Genomic DNA, 17169 nt, shown 5'->3' on the forward strand with positions numbered 1-17169 from the left:
AAATATAGTTTTAGGTCTGCTCCGGTAGCTAAGAATAAATATCAAGCAATCCTAGAAATTCAACTATTAAATATTAAAGATATGTAAGAGTTGATGTTCTAATTCATCATGGCACAATTAAAGTTATGTCAGCAAGGCTACATAAGAAAACAATCCAATGACTGTTGGCGCATGCATGGTCTCTGTGGGCAACATTATATACTTGACTTACAGTAGCAAAACTCTGGCAAACATTAAGGCAGTAATTGATATTAAGGAAGACAAAGGGAATATGTAGTGTTTGAAGACTGATACAGTAGTATCAGAACAGGACATTAAGGGTAAAATAAGCTTTGGTCTAACAAATTCTAATATAGAGGTAGGCAACCTATTGATAATTTGCCATATTTCTAATTGTTGAGAGTGCTAAATACCACAATGGCAGAATCTCATTATATGTATGGACATAACTGGAAGTATTTTCCTAAAATATTGAGGGGATTCTCTTTTTCTCTTTATTTTATCAACTATGTTATATCCAACTGGGGATTATATTAATTTCTTTTTTTTTTTTTTTGCTCCACTAAAAAATGACAAGGAACTGTGGGGCAATTATCAGCAACCAGGTTCTGAAAAAGGGGGAACGGGATCAAGGGTTATGTGGTCCTGGAACTTCAGGTTACCCTGTTCTCATTTTTTTCCTCCTTGCTGAGGTAAACCTACAGAAGTTGAGATTTTGAACTCACTGCAGAACTACTGATTTATATAAAGGCACAATGCAACATTCTTTCACGTATATACAGTAGCTAATTGTCACATAATAGGTCTACCATATTTAATCAGTGATGCCTCTGAAAATGAAATTAAGATATTATTCTCTGTAAGAAAAAGTACAATGCTTACAATATGGAGCTGATTCATATTGAGCTAAAGGCACCAGGTTAGCAAAGTTGGCTTATATTGAACCGATCATGGGGAACCATCACATCTGATTCTTCAATCACTGTTCTGTTGTTGAGTTTAGAAAGGTAGTTTCAATTTACAAGTCCCAGATGTAGAAGTCTATTTGCCAAATATTTCCAGTGCATCTATTTACAAGTTTAATATAGACATCCTGGCATGAAATTCTGCAAAAACAGCTAATTTTATCAGATAATGTCTACTTTTTACTTTAGACCATTGCTTTTTTACCATGAAGATAAAGCAAAATCCATGCACCCAACTAAAATGAATTGCAAAGGTCCAAGTGCTGAAAGTACATAATCTTTCAGCGTCTCCTTAGCAACAGTACTGTATCTTTTTTAAAAAAAAGAAAGGATCAAAGAAAGGAATGAATTATCTGTTAGTTGTTGCAGCGGCTGATCGCCTTTCACCTCGCTGTCTTCAGGCTTTCCCTCTATTCCGCGTGGCTCTCCAGGCTCACCGCGCGCCGAGGGGGTCCCCAAACGTGAAAAACTTGGGAACTTAGGAACTGAGACCATTCTCTTTCCCTGCTATGACATCACCACTGGAACTCATCACTATTTGAAAATCTTTTTAAAAATTAGTGTTTTGAGACCACTTCATACATTCCATATTATTAAGTACCATTACAGACCACTGTCATATTTTCCCTAAACTTTTACATATACATATGTAATATGCTCGTTGTTATACTAACTGTGATATATTACATGTATCACAATACATGTCATCTATTCTAAACATGAGATGAATAGCAGAGGCAAAATCTGAATCTTCAAACTATATGCAAACATTTCTTTGAATTTTAAAAATTTAACAGGAACTAAATATGAATTAATAAATACAGAAGCTTTAAAAATTTTAATGTGTCAAGGGCTCTGGGGAACACAGTTTTAATCTTGGTGGAATTTAAAATAAAACAGCCACAATCAGCAACCTTGGCAAATTTCATGAAGATCCATTTCCTGGAGGCCTAGAATGTAGACAAAAGAATTCTTTAAGGAAAATGGCCTCAATAGTAGCTCCTTCCTCACTTTGAGAATGAAGGAAGATTAGTACCTTATGGGAAAGTTTGCCATTAGTCAGCGCTTCAAGTTTCATTTTTTTCAAAATTCTAACAAATGAAAGTAGTATAACAGGTTGCATTTAATTATATGATCAGCTGGGCCAGAAAGTTCTCAGCAGGTTGAAAACCAGCAAGGGCCTTGATTATATGTACTACATATAATAGGGCGGAGGGAGGAAAACATTTAGCAGCACTTTTGTATGAGACAAAACATGCAAAGACAGACCCCAGTACAGCAGCAATAAAATACTTGTTTGAGCATGCCAGTATTTTTAAAAAGAATCCAAACTGAGAGTGACTAATTTAAACCAAAGGTGAATTTTAAAACTTCCTTGCACCTATTTTTTTTACCCATCTATTTCCACAGGCAGCAATTCCAGGATTTACTCTGGAGATTTTCAATGCTGAATCAAACAAGGCGGTACATTTCACAAATTGCTATGCTTCCATTAAATGTGCTTCTGCCTTGGCTTATCAGTACAGTGTGAAAGAATTTACAGATCTTGAGCCTTTTCAGGTACAATCAGCCTGATACCAGTTCAAATCAAAGCTTCATCCCCCTAAGACCCTTTAGACACTAGCAGTGGCAATCCCACTCTCATAAATCCAATGCGATTCTTCAAATAGCTATTTGCTCTTATTAAACTTTTATCAGACTTTTCCCTCCAATGAGATTGTCACATAGGCACTGCCCAGTTACTGGGTTCATACAATGTGCTAATCCTTAGTATAGATCAGGTCTCACAACAGGCTGCAAACAGCCTGCCAAACAGCCTTGTAAGACCCACCAATTTTTTTTTTTAAAGTAATAAATTTAGAGCCACCACTGCTAGATCCAATGTTCCTGCTCCACCATTAGCCACAGAATAGCTGATGGACAATTCCAGTATTTTTTTCTGGCCCTTGAGAGTTTTTAGTTTATCAATGTGGCTCTTTCACCATGATGAGTTGTGCAGGCCAGGTATAGGCTGATTTTCACTTTGTACGTCTAGACCTAGGCACTGTGATTTGCAAACATGGCTTATGGCTTAGCATTTGTGTTTGCACCTAGATCTTTTCGGTTTTTTAAAAAACAAAGAATGGCTTTTTTAAAAAGCATATTTTAATTTGATGTGCAAAGCCAAATTTTAAGAACTTTTCTCCATGCTCCAGTTCTAGGAAGGACCATTAATTTCTTCTGATTAAACAAGTGAAACAAACAAACAAACAAAACAATTCTGAGTATATTCTAAGGATAAGAGGATAATTTAAGAATAATTTAACTGTAGACTGAAGACTGCAAACAATAAATTTTACATTTTCATAAAATCTGCATACCCCAGCACATCTATATCTGGAGATGACTACAGTATTATGATCTGAGTAGAGAAACACCATGCCCTCCTGACTAGAAGATTGTGACCTGCATGCCTCTGCTATGTCACATTAAGATGACCTTTTCTACATACCAATACTGTTGGATTGTCTAACCCAGTGGTTCCCAACCTTTTTTTGGCCATGCCCCACCTAAGCATCTCTAAAATTCTGATGTCCCCCCTGTGACATATAATTATTTGAGTCTTGTCTATGCAAATATTAAAAAGTGTTGCTAAGGTCTAGAGTCTAAACTCTAGACACCACATATTTTCGAATTGCCCCATTAAAAATCAAATTGCCCCCCTGTGGGGCGTGGGCCCCACATTGGGAACCACTGGTCCAACCCTTTAAACAAAAAGGATTCAAAACCATGTGGCTTTCCAGAAGCTGTTGGCACTCCTCTCCATTATTCTAGTTAAGGAAATTAGAAATGAGGGTCTCTCCAGCTCTCAATTAAATAATAATACTACTCTCCAGTTCTCAATTAAATAATGTCTTTAAATAAAGATTTGTTTTCTGACCATTCTTTACATGCAAGGCTGCCTTTTTTTTTTTAATAAAGCAGGATAAAATCTTAAGTTGAAAAAATAGTGCCACGTTGTCCCAGCAATGGTAGTGGTGATGAGTGGTGATGAACACAAATCATTTATCCAAACGTCCAAGAGACGAGCTTCATTGCTAATAACTAAAAGCCAAATTATAAAACACTCCATCTATGCATTGCTGGGAACAAAATCAAGTTCTAACCATTTTTGCATTGCATGCTCGTCCCTCTGGTTCATTGGCCATGTTATTTTAGCATTTCTGAGAGGAAATGGTATAAATGTTTACGGAGTAACTTTGAAATCCTTACAGGATGAAAAAAAAAAAACAGAGAGGAAAATATGAGGAAATAAATTCACATAGTCTATCAAAAAGCCTGGATGTATGGTAATTAAATTACAAAGATTGCTACCAACTTGAAGAGGAAAGAGGAAAGGAGGAGGAGGAGGAACAGCAGTAGGGAGTTGTCCTAATTTATCTTTTCAGGCAGCAACAAGAAGGAATTGTAATAGGAAAGGCCTATTCATAGATATAGTTAATGTTTTTATACCATCATGTCTGCATCCCTCCTTGGTAACCCTATTCCTATTTCATACCTAAGAATATGGCAGATATGAGACCTACGGATCACTGGAAAGTCTCAAAAAGGGGGAAAAAAGGGGCCTTTCCCATGTTATATTTTAATCACAAATCACTCGTTAAATCTCTCCTTCTTCCTTCCAAAGAGTTTAGGGCTGCTCCACCCATAATTGACCTATGCAAGGTTTCTTTCAGGAGTTCTACCCAGCTTACTTCCAGCCAGGAAACACTTTCGCATAACAAGCGGAGGAAAGGAAGGGCAGAGCCATTTTTCATTGACAAAGAAAAACAAGGCCAGAGCCAGAAATTTTGAGTGAAACTATGTGGGCAAGTTAAATCCACCTGCCCTGCTTCCTGGAGTGCTTCCGGGTAAAGGATTTTTTTTTAATTTTTTCCCCTTTTCGCCTAATGAAAGAGATAATTATAATATTCACTCAATGTATGCAAATGCCAGATAAGCAGCCTAACATTATCTCATTATGTTTTCTGTATGTGTAAGGGGTGCCTTTTTTTTTTTTTTTTGCTCTCCCTGTTTTCTACGCTCTTGGTGCTGTTGTAATAAAGCTAGGAATGGAACATCTATGCAGATAAGGATTTCCAAGCATTCCAATCCTTCTGAAGAACGAATGACATCCAAACCAATGGACCCATTTCAAGGATTTAATTTCTCTATCCATTTCTGTCTGATGTCACACAAAAGCCCACGTTGGACACAAAATGTGGGACCAGAGATACTCCTGAAAGCAAAGGATTTTTAGTGATCTTTCAGAGGATTCAAGTTTTGTCTGATGCAGACAAGAGGCTGAGTTGCTGCTTTAGGCTACAACAATGTTTTTAAAGTTAAAATAAAGAGCTTTCATTTTTTTTCTTCAAAAAATGTCTTCCCTTTTCCTAGAAGCTTGAAATTATGCTGTCTTCCTTAACAATTTTTCTGGGCTAATAAATGACAGTTGATGATCAAGATCGACCAACCATAGTTCGTAGATAGTATTAGTTAACCTGGATTTGTTTTAATGCTGGCTAGATAGCCAACTAGGCTGTTTAACAAGGAGCAGAATCTAGTTAATGTATTAAAATCTTGCATCCAGTTAATTAGAGACTTAAAAAATTTTTATTGTCACTTTAAATGTACACTAATCGGCATACATTAAAATGAAATTTCATTACATACGACTCTCAAAGGGTCACCACCTCCAATATACCTTACACAAACGTGACAAAAATATAAATAACTAAACAAAAAGTTTTATATTAAATTTAATTTATATTAAAAAGTTAATATATTAAAATTAGAGTAGAGTTTCTCTTTTAGAATTGAAAGACAAGTCTAATTGAAGACAAATTCATTCATTCATTCATTCATTTTATCCAAATATTCTCTTCTACATTGTAGGAAAGCCTTTCTTGTGTTAACTTTACTAAACATTTTTTATATCAAAAGCAACTTTCACTTTTCCATAGTGAAAGTTTGGGTACACATGATACTTAACCAAACATTACATCTCAAAGTGGAGCTTAGCAATTTTGAGTGGATTTTCATTTAATTTCCTCAGGGGAAGCAGATTCTGGCACTAATTACAGTTCTAATGCCAATCTATTTATTTGTGGTTAGCGGTCACCTTGCTGTAGAGAGTAAGGAAGATGACCTTGATGGAGATATGCAGGGTCCATTGCTAAATCAACAAAGGTAAAACACTGTTAAGTCCAGAATGAGATAACATTCAAAAGCATCTCAGCAGATGCCTTCCGAATTCACAGGACTATAAGGAAGTGGAATTGCAGTACAACTTGCAAGATTCTGGTATTACAGCTAATCTCAATCTCTGCCATCTTTCCAGTGGAGTTGATTTTCTGGTCTGATCTACCTAGTGAGGCTGACACAAGGAGGAGGGACTACACACCTTTTCCACATGGCTTTGTGTTATTACTCCACCTGAACTGAGATATGGTGTTCTTTTTTAAGTGCATCAAGCAACTAATCTGGGCTATCAATTGATATATTCTATGTAGGATTATTGAATCCTTCTTCATTAACTCTTCTTCCATTCTGTCCAATTCATTCTTAATATAGCTTTTTCCACTTTTTAATTTCCAAACATAGTGATTTATCTGCTTCACTTCTTTGATAACAAGAACTTGTACCACATTCATGAACAAACAACATTATTTTTGGACCATCAAACTCATGGTAGTCTACCACTGAAATTCAGAGATCTTCCAGTATTTCAGTCCTTCCTAACACTATCCCACAAGTTGAATTCTGGATCTTCTAGACAAAAAACCTGTATCTCCCTGATTTGAATCTAAGATCTCCTGGATGCAAAACAACTATCAGAAACTCTTAATAGTAAAGAGAGAAACCAGTATTGCAAGATCCGTGCTACATTGTTTTATATGGAAATGACGGCTGGAAGCCAAAATAACATTGTTCACATGACTGCATTTCTTCATGTTTACACTGCTGCATTTTCCAAGCAATTTTATATGTGGATGGATGAACTTGTAAAAGTCAAGTTAGTTTCAAACATATATTCTATGAACTAATAGAATCTAAATTATTGTGTCTATGCTTCTTCATAAATAACAGGATTTTTTTTAACCATAGATTTATTCTTGCATAAACAACACCATAAAGGACCTTGACTGTGTAAACTACACGATTAAGAGACAAGCCCTTGAAGTTATATTTTAGGTTTTAATAAATAAAGCTTTAATCTATGATTCTATTACCTAAAATATATGTAGTAGTGATCTTTTACTTTTTCTGGTTCATAATATTCATTCATTTCCCATTATAAACCTGAGAGAGAGAGGGGGGGAGGGAGGGGGAGAGAGAGAAAGAGAAACAGAAAGAAAGAAATATTACACATGATTTGCTAAGTAAAATAACTTTAGACTTACCACCAAATAAAGCATGGTATAGAGTGAGAAGGAAGCATGTCCAGAGAAAAATGATTTCCTGAAAAGGAAAAAAAATATGAAGCATTGCATTCAATCTGTTATTTGAATAAGTGGTCAGTTACTCTGCTTTCTCATCTCTTAAGGTGAAAAATCCACAGAACTAAAACTTCTCTTTATTCTATCCAAATTCATTTGTAACTATTAATTCAGGATTGAATAATTGTCACAGAGACAGCAGACATCTAAGATGAAATATTAACTGATCTACCACAAATCAACAGGATAACTAGATATCAAATGCTTGTCACTGCAAACATTTATACAGCCACTCCATCTCACACAAGGTGATTCTGGGTAACTTTCAATAATTGATTGAATATCTGTGTTTGGTTTTACTAAACAACTATTGTGAGCCGTGGTGACGCAGTGATTAGAATGCAATATTGCAACCTAACTCACTGCTCACTGCCAGGAGTTCGATCCTGACAGGGTTCAAGGTTGACTCAGTCTCCCAAGGTCGGTAAAATGAGGACCCAGATTTTTGGGGGACATATGCTGACTCTGTAAGCCACCAGAGAGTGCTGCAAAACACTATGGAGCGGTATATAAGTCTAAGTGCTATTGCTATGAAGTCCATTCACATACTATTGAGATGTAGAAAATGGAAACAATGCAATTATCATTGTGCCCAGCATGAGGAAGCACACTTCTGCTTATACAGCATATAATAGGTATTTAGTATGCCATATAGATTCACAGATGGTGTCTTCCTGAGAGAATCTGTCCAATTCACTTTTACAGTTGAATTAAACTGGTATGTATAATCCTATCTAAAATCCTGACTATGAATGGTATGAGTACTCCCTTTCTCCAGTTTCTAGTACAGTTTCTAGTAATAGAGACAGACCAAATATATATATATTTTCATGTATTCTCATGCTGGGTAGATGATCTTCAAGCTCACCTTTGATCACTATATTCTATGCTTTTAGAAAAATAACTCCTTCCGATACATCAATCATACCGCTTCTTAATTGGTTTTTTTAACTTTGATTTCCCAACAATGTTAAATTTCTTTTGCATTCTTCTTTCACATATTTTTTAGCAAGATTTATGAAATCTACATAGACAAAAGGATATCATTTTGGTTGAGCTACAGATGTCTTTTGGAAAAAAAAGACTCTTACCTTGCTTCTTGGACTTTGCTTTCATCAGGATTAAGGCACTGATATTCTTGTATATAACCCTGGGAGCAGTTGATTCTTGTAAAGTCTGGCATACACACTGCAATGAAATTAGGTCTCAGCCGTCCCACCGACACTTTGGCAATATCAGTAAAGGATTGACTGATAGCACAGCCAAATGCAAAGCAGCCCACTTGCTTGTATAATGCTGCAATGTATGGGTTCTGGATAAAAGACCGAGATTTCTCCTTAAGGCAGTGGATCCGATAGAACTCTCCTATAATAATCTGCAAAAAAGAAAAGTGTATCTTTTTTTAAAGGATATTCAGTCATATTGAAGATGGTATAGCTTTAAAACAATAGCTGATCACAGTGTAACTGCTGAAATCTATTCACTAAATGATTTATTAGTAATGAACTATTGGCAGCAACTAGTTGAATTTGGCGGATATCAAAAAAGTAATTTGGACTGGATCCGATATATTTTTGGGGAGGTTACATGGAAATATCAGGCTGTGGAGTTGAGAAAGCATCCAGAAAATGGAAATGGCATATTGTTGCCAAGAAAACAACAGACTGTCTATTTTCACCTCTACTGAAGTTGTCTTGAAGGATATTTTAACTTCACTTTAAAAAAGATGATATGCCTCTTCTATTAAACCACAATTCTACATTTAATATAGTCAATAAAGTGGGAAATATAGTCAATAAAGTGAGGATCATCATAGGCAGAAAAGTAGATAGTAAAAGTAGATTAACTCAAATTAAGGGGTTTGAACTGTTCATTTTGAAATTGGTAGTATATTTCAGAATGTTAAAATGTGCTCATGCACTTTTTTCCCATATAAATTTGCTTTTGAAATATATCATTAATGCTGAGTAGAATTCAATCAAGCCTCACAATGTGGTTTTGAGTCCTTATTCTTGCAGATATTGACACCATAAGCTCACGCTCGTTGCTCAAAAATCTACTTGTATACCAAATAATTCCATGTTACTGCCAGGGTCTGGGATAGTGATGTCTTTGCCTGAACATCTGATGGTTTATCTAATAAGGTCTTTCGAAATGATTTGCATTTACATACCCACTAGTCTAATCTAACCAAAGAGTACTCAATGCCTCAGGCATGATGCACACTTACTACTAATTTTCCAGTTGGCCTACCAGCCAACACAAGAGGGTATTCAGAGCAACAAATTAGCCGCAGTATTTTACAACTTCATAATGAAGCAGCTGTTTTGGGTAGTAGTTTGGAATAGCAGCAGATAATCCTGATCCACTGACAAACCAACTCAATTCCAATAATAGTACCAGTCCATCTGAAATTAAATCCAAACCTTCACCCTGTATATTATAATACATATTATTATGTATATTTTCTAGCTGATATTGAAGGGAAGATGATGTGAAGTGAAGTAACAACAGTTATGGAAGAAGATGAAGATTAACAGATACTTATGTTCACTTCTCAGATATTAATTTATAAATGGGAGTGTCTATTGGCACATGCGTTTGCTCCTCTGATTTTGCGGATTAAACTTGCCTGTATTAGTTACTCTTAAATGCCTTGAGTATCTAACTAGTTGTAGCAGGTAGCTTATGTTTATTAATGTACTGCCAAGCTATCCTATCATATCATCCTTTCTATGAATAAACACAATGTTTTGTTTTTCTCTTCTATGAATCAGATTTTCTCTCTGTTTCTCCCTCTAAGATCTTATATGGCTTTTTTTAATGTATTGACAAAAAGATGTGATTTTAAAAAAATGTTTCTAATTCCATTAAATACTGCTCATATATCAGAAAAAGGGTAACTCATTCAGAGGAACTAGTGTATTGTACTTTGGGCCGCCTATTTCAGCTTCAATATACTTGAACAAATTAACAAGGGGTTACTGTAGTTCACAAGACATACTTTTTTTATTGCTTTCCAAAGGAGTCTGTATGGGACAAGCAATAAAGATCTGCTTAAATGAGTTACTGTCATGCTAGCTTTATATCATCTTGAAGAACAAATCTGTGCTCTATTGACCGATGACATGACAGATCTCCATATTCTTCATATTCGGACTTGCTAAGGCCATTTTTCTCTATGACGATGTGATTATTCTGAATAATAAAATGGAATCCTCCACTCTACCTCTGTAGCTCTAAGTGTGGTTAAAGATGCTACAGGTGTGGTTTGTGGTACACATCATCCAATAGCTGGAATTCTTACATCTACTTCATTTTTGCTGTACCAAAGATTTCTGTGCAACCTAAAACTGTGTGTGTGGGGGGGGGCAGTTGTTCTGTTTTTATATTTCAGGTGTTTATACATTTGAAGAAAAGAGTTCACATGATACAAATGTGGTTGGGTTATTTCCCAGTCACTGAATCTGATCTTGAAAAAAGAACATACATATCAGGATACAGACATACAATACTTCAGAGCAATTTATTGATCCCCAAACAACAAATATGTGGGTTTAATATTAAATCAGAAGGTTGTGTAAGTTACTGTTTTAAGAGTTGCAAACTTTAGGATTATCCTGATATCTTTGTTCCAGGTCTTACCCTACAAGCGATGACAACCCTGGAGACATAATTAGAAAAACTAGTCCAGCTGGTTTCATTTGAACATGCCATGTACTGCCTATTACCCGAAAGCAACCAAATAAAATAAAATCAAAAAGCTGTGGGCGTTTCTGGCATCATTACACCACTTATTGGACAATTGCTCTTCAGACATTGCAAAATATAAGCTTCAGGTGTAGTCGAGAACTGCAAGTAATTCCACAGATACAACAGTTCCTAAACTAATCCTCTGAGTTCAAGCTTGCCTTCTGGATGGAAAGCTTTTAAAGTGCTACTACTATAACTGCACCCATATGTCTAAGCCAGTGTTTCTCAATCTTGGCAGCTTGAAGATGCATGGACTTCAACTCCCAGAATTCCTCAACAATGCCAAGGTTGAAAAACAACAGTCGAAGTCAGAGGTGGGCAACTATGACAACTGTATGACCTGTGGACTTCCCAGAATTCTTGAACCAGCCATATTGATGTAGAAATTTGGGGAATTGAAGTCTACAGATCATAAAGATGCTATTGTTACCCACCCTGGTCTAAGCCACAGGAGATTTATCTTCCATGTATGCCCACGAATGTCATTTATCTTATCTTCCTGTTTAAGAATGTTATGAGTGGTGGCTGTCCTCTCATCTAAAATTTTATTTTACAGTGTTTACAGAAGCACTTTCTTTATAGCTCGTAAATATCTTTAGGTTTACTTTTAATTGATTGTTTTATCACACAACTTATCTAAGGCAAAATTGCAAACTATGCCGAAAAAGACTTCATGGCTGAGTCTCACTTTATTACCACAGGGTAATGGGCCTATTATACCACAGGCCCATTATTATAATGGGAAAAAAATACTCCTGAATTGTTAAAAATGATCGCTCTTAACAATAGTATTGTTTATACTGATTCTGCTTATAAGTATTCTGCCAGCTGAGATAATGGGGATTATAATAATTTAATAATAAACACTAACTTGTATGCGCCCAACCTTAAATGATCATAGGGTGATCCCAACCATCGAAGAAATCACAATAAAGCATAAAAATAAAGATGGAAAGTATGATAAAACAAGAGATCTCACTTTCCCTTGTCAAAGGGCTGGGTGAAGAGTTAGGTATTCACAGCTCATCTAAATAACAGCAGGGTGAAGGCCATCTGACTCTTGGAGGGAACCTTGTTCCAGAAGATAGGCACCAAACTGTCTTGGGAGTACCAGATTAAGGACATTTAAAACAAAACATAGTCATGCTGAATATCGGTGACCTTTTGCTTACCCTGTAATGTACAAGGCTATATGAGTATTTACTCAAACTATCAACAGTAATTTTCTACTAAAAGCATCATTATATGGAGTCATGACATTTAGAAAGGCCATTTCAAAAAGAAATTTGTTTCATGGCATTATTTAGAAAGCACAGTGAAATTAATCAGGCAAGGGCTTCATTTTTTTGAGTGCTATAAATCAGCATTTATAGCTTGCCTCCAAATTATATGCTTATGTCATCCAGTTGCTATATAGTTCTAGATGGAAGACTGGAAATGAAGAGAGGGTCACAAATCTGCAATTTCCTGGAAGTATATAGACAGAAGAGGGAATAGTTACATCAGGGCACATGCTTCAAGATAAGATGACATGATCAATGCAAATGATTGTGCATAAGGATCAAGCAAGCAAGCAAGCAAGCACAGAAATGATGCTAAAATATTTTATAATACAATAAATATGTATTATAACTTGAAATGTAATCAGCATAGGCATATTTGAATAAGAGTTTTCAGGAGCACCTCTTGATTGTATTTACATTCAATTATTAGTGCAATGGTCCTTACAATAATGGATGAGTTCATACTTGCTCATATTTTTCTGTTGCTTCTGATATGTAGCATGCTTTTACTAGCACAATTCACAAGCTTCAGCTAGCTTATTTCCACATCTACCGGAAATGCCTTGGACTTGATAGTAATAGTACATCATCTGTATAAACATGCTTGCCTAGCATCTTCTAATCTCAAAACCTGAAGACAATGTAATGAAAATACACAATTTAATCAAGTCCAAATGTTTATGCTCACTGAAAGAGAAATGTGAGTTTAATTACTTTTTGCCATATTTTCAAAATTGGTTCTCGGAACTCCAATTTTACTAATTGCTTCTAATGAAATTAAAAATAGAACTAAAGAACTAAAACTTTTTAAAAAGTCTCAAGCAAAAGAGAAAGATAATTTTCAAGAACTAAGTCTACTTTCTAGATACAAGTAATGGAATCTATAGATTCCATTACTTCTAGGAAACTATCTGTTTACTATCTGTTATTTCTGAAGGAAACCTATGATTTGGTTTTCAATGTCTTAATTTATAAAGCAAAATTCCAAATATTCAATCATGAAAGAAGAAAAATCAATATAGCACAGAATGATAAAATGAAAATTTTATGCCATTATGCCAAAGCCACAAAAGCCTAAAAGAAACAGAGGAAATAAAACCAAATGTAAAATCTTAAGGCAAATGGAAACAACTTGATGCAAATGAGGACATCATATTGCTCAATAGAGCTCCCAAATTTTCTTTTTAATGCTTAGCACATTGCCTCTACATTCATACCTAAGAACAAAAAAAAATATCCTTCAAAAATCCATTGCTGGTTTTGAGCAGGCTCTGAGCTTAGTGATTGTTGGTTAAGAGTGTCTAATAAGAAACAATTATGGGTCAAAGCAAAAGAAGATTCTTTCTACGATAGCAGTCAGTATACACAGATATAATTCATAGAAGATTATTCTGCCCCGCAAACCCAGTTTGCAGGAGACAAGAGAAGGTTTCAAAAAAGATGGAAGTAAGATTCTAGATTTCTTAGTTTGAGAAACTGCACTGAGGAAAACAGAAGCTGAATCAAGCAATGGATTACCGGTATGTAAACTACAGAATAAGGATGTGAAAGAGAAGACGGGGAAATGGATTAATTTAATTCTGGAGCATTCATGGCTACCTCATGGTATAAAATTTAAGAAAAACATAAAGGTATTTTTAGTTTATAAATAAAACTCCATGCATTATTTGGAGTGCAAAACTGCAGTACTTTCCCAAATGTAAATTGATATGAAAGCTGTGGAGCTTCACGAAAGCTACCTAGGTTTAGGACCTGGCGTGTTCCAAAATCTGCTGGAAATCCTTGAGATACAAGTGCTTCCCAGCTGATGACTTGTCTATTTGCTGGACTACCTTCAAATGCAGGCAGAAAGCCAAGAACTAGATTTGCATACAGGATAAATAAAGGCATCTCTGTCTCAATCTCTTTTTCTTTGGAAGAATGCAATTAATTGCCAGATGGTCTATTGCAGTTATTTACAGGCAACTGAAACATTGTTCCTTTACTGGAAGATGAATCGCTTACAAATCCTCTGTGGTTTCTGTGGACACTTTGGAATGTATTTCCACCACATATGCACAAATATGGCCTGTAGTAAGCCTATATTCAATATATTTGATTAAATACAAGGAAAATATACAAATGTAAGTTGATCCATATGACTGTTTCAAATCCTTCCCTGGGGTATGTATGGGTGAATGGTTAGTGCATAAAAACATGACAAAGCAAAACAAAAAAAAAACATTGAAGTTTACAGTGATTGATACTTCTACCCAATATATCTTATATAAGTCCATTTGTCCTCTGCAGAACTTTGAAGGGGTTATCTTATTGCTTAACGCATTGTAAGCCGCCCTGAGTCTCCGGAGAAGGGCAGCATATAAAAATAAATAAATAAATAAATAAATAAATAAATAAATAAATAAATAAATAAATAAATAAATCTGCTTTGAAGAAAATCTAACTGAATTATTTGAACAAGTCAAATAATCAAATCAATTCAGGGCATCAGATCAGTGGTGGGTTTCAATTTTTTTTACTACTGGTTCTGTGGGTGTGGCTTGATGGGCGCGCCGTGGCTTGGTGGGTGTGGCAGGGGAAGGATACTGTAAAATCTTCATTCCCACCCCACTCCAAGGGAAGGATACTGTAAAATCTCCATTCCCTCCCCAATCCGGGGGAAGGTTACTGCAAAATCCCCATTTCTTCCCGATCAGCTGGGACTTGGGAAGCAGAGAATAGATGGGGGTGGGGCCAGTCAGAGGTGGTATTTACTGGTTCTCCGAACTACTCAAAATTTCCGCTACTGGTTCTCCAGAACTGGTCAGAGCCTGCTGAAACCCACCTCTGCATCAGATCAAATCAGGACCTTTCAAATAACTTCAGAGAGACTTGAAGGCAATGTTGAGATTCAGTTGGCTTTCTGGTTGGCAAGACCCAAAACACTATTGCTGGTTTCTACCCAAGTAGGGGTGGCAGAAGGAGGAGGAGGAAGAAGAATGGTTGAGTTCCCCAACCAATGAATTTGGTCATCTTTGCACAATACCTGATTCTCACAGTGGTCTTGGAAGTATGCTCCTGCTGTTTGGACTTACTTTTCTGATAGACAGTGGGTAAGGGAAGAAAAATAGGGTCTCAGATTTTTTTAATTTTTTAACTCCTCTTTCCTTTATGATACTTTATCTTTTCCCAATCTATTCTGTGATCTTCCATTTTTCTCCAATCACACATACACAATATTTTCAGACTTATTTGTCCTTAATTCTTAAACTTTATCTCAGTCTCTTTCCCCAAACTGCTTGCAGTTCCTAAATCCCTATTTTATCCCCCCCCCTCAAAAATAAACAAAAGTAATTTCTGTTTCCATTCTGCAACTTTTTGTGGCATGGCTTATTTTGATAAATTTATCTTTTTGTCTGCATGGGTGAATTGAGACTGCTTAGCTGTTGTTTCAACTACAGTATATGAACGATACTATTTTTATATTATAGATTTCATAATAATAGGCAGTAGTGATATTAACACTTATCTGCCATTTTTTAAAAGTTTGCACAAAGAATATATAATACATTGTTCCTCCATTGTCAATTAGTTGTGCCAAAGGTAAACAGTTAGGCGGTAGAAACCTTTTTAGGAAAAGTTTTAATTTGGAAATTTTTTATTGTGAAGGAGGATACTTTCTATACTGATAAGGAAAGCTTACTAATATGCCACACAATTCGGGAGCTATCAGTTCCACACACGTACTAACTTTACCTTAAAAGAGGTTCAAAAATTATTTCAGCAAATCCTTGAGCTTAAAATTAAAAATCTCTTCTATGTGTGCTCTTTTCAACTTCACTCTGCCAAACAAATTAAAGCAGCTGCAGAAATGTTGATTTCTCCCATTATAGCCTAGGGTCTAATTTTTTTTAGAGATCAGTTGAAATCAAATATTGATGCCTTAAAATTTCTAATCACAAACTGTAATTGAAACTTTCGACCTTCATTTCTCATTATTTTGCATACACCACCAAAGATACAGAAATAAATTCTGCCTGATATAGCAAAACATCGTAAGATTTAAAATTTACAACACAGACTGGGCACAATCAAACTTAATCTTATGTAACCAGGACAGCTGAATTAGAAGAGAGAAAAAAACAGCAACTACAGAATGATTCTATCTTTGGCTTATACAAAAATATGCACCCTTTAAAAAACTATTAATAACTTGCCTAAGGGACATGTGTGAGTATTTGACAAGATTAATGTTTTCTTTTAAACTGCTGGTGGTCTTGATAATTGCACTAATATAGCATTTTGAAAATTGGAGAGTTTGCCTCCCCAACAGCATGCTATTACATAGCCATGACCCATCGTCCTATAGCCAAAATTGTGGCAAAACTCTTAATAAATTGAAGTAGGAGAATCTTGTTCTTTTGGCAAATGCTGACCCCGGGTATTGTTGTTGTTTTTTTTTTAGTAAGAAGAAAAAAAAAAAAAGAAAGAATGCTCCGGCAACTAATTCAGTACAGATGTGCAAAAGCTGAAACTTCATCCTGAATAAACAAGTTTTAAAGATATTAAGCTCTTCTTCTGACTTGTGTCTCCAGCAAAGAGGATGCATGTGGTGTGAACTGCTGGAAATGTTTAAAGGGGAGAAGTGATGTTAAGAACAAAGTGCACAGC

At 35.6% G+C, this 17169-nt stretch overlaps 1 protein-coding gene across 1 annotated transcript in view; it reads right to left on the minus strand.

Moving 5' to 3' along the window:
• Positions 1 to 17169, minus strand: part of PLPP3 (phospholipid phosphatase 3) — an 84622-nt gene that overhangs the window by 16467 nt on the left and 50986 nt on the right. The window contains exons 3-4 of the mRNA XM_034415168.3: positions 8575 to 8858; positions 7388 to 7445 (exon numbers count right to left, since the gene is read on the minus strand). Of these exons, the coding sequence (XP_034271059.1) occupies positions 7388 to 7445; positions 8575 to 8858 (342 nt within the window). The remainder of the gene's footprint in view (positions 1 to 7387; positions 7446 to 8574; positions 8859 to 17169) is intronic.

This window comes from Pantherophis guttatus, chromosome 3 (assembly GCF_059756535.1).
Source record: "Pantherophis guttatus breed Tessera chromosome 3, ASM5975653v1, whole genome shotgun sequence".
Taxonomy (NCBI): domain Eukaryota; kingdom Metazoa; phylum Chordata; class Lepidosauria; order Squamata; family Colubridae; genus Pantherophis; species Pantherophis guttatus.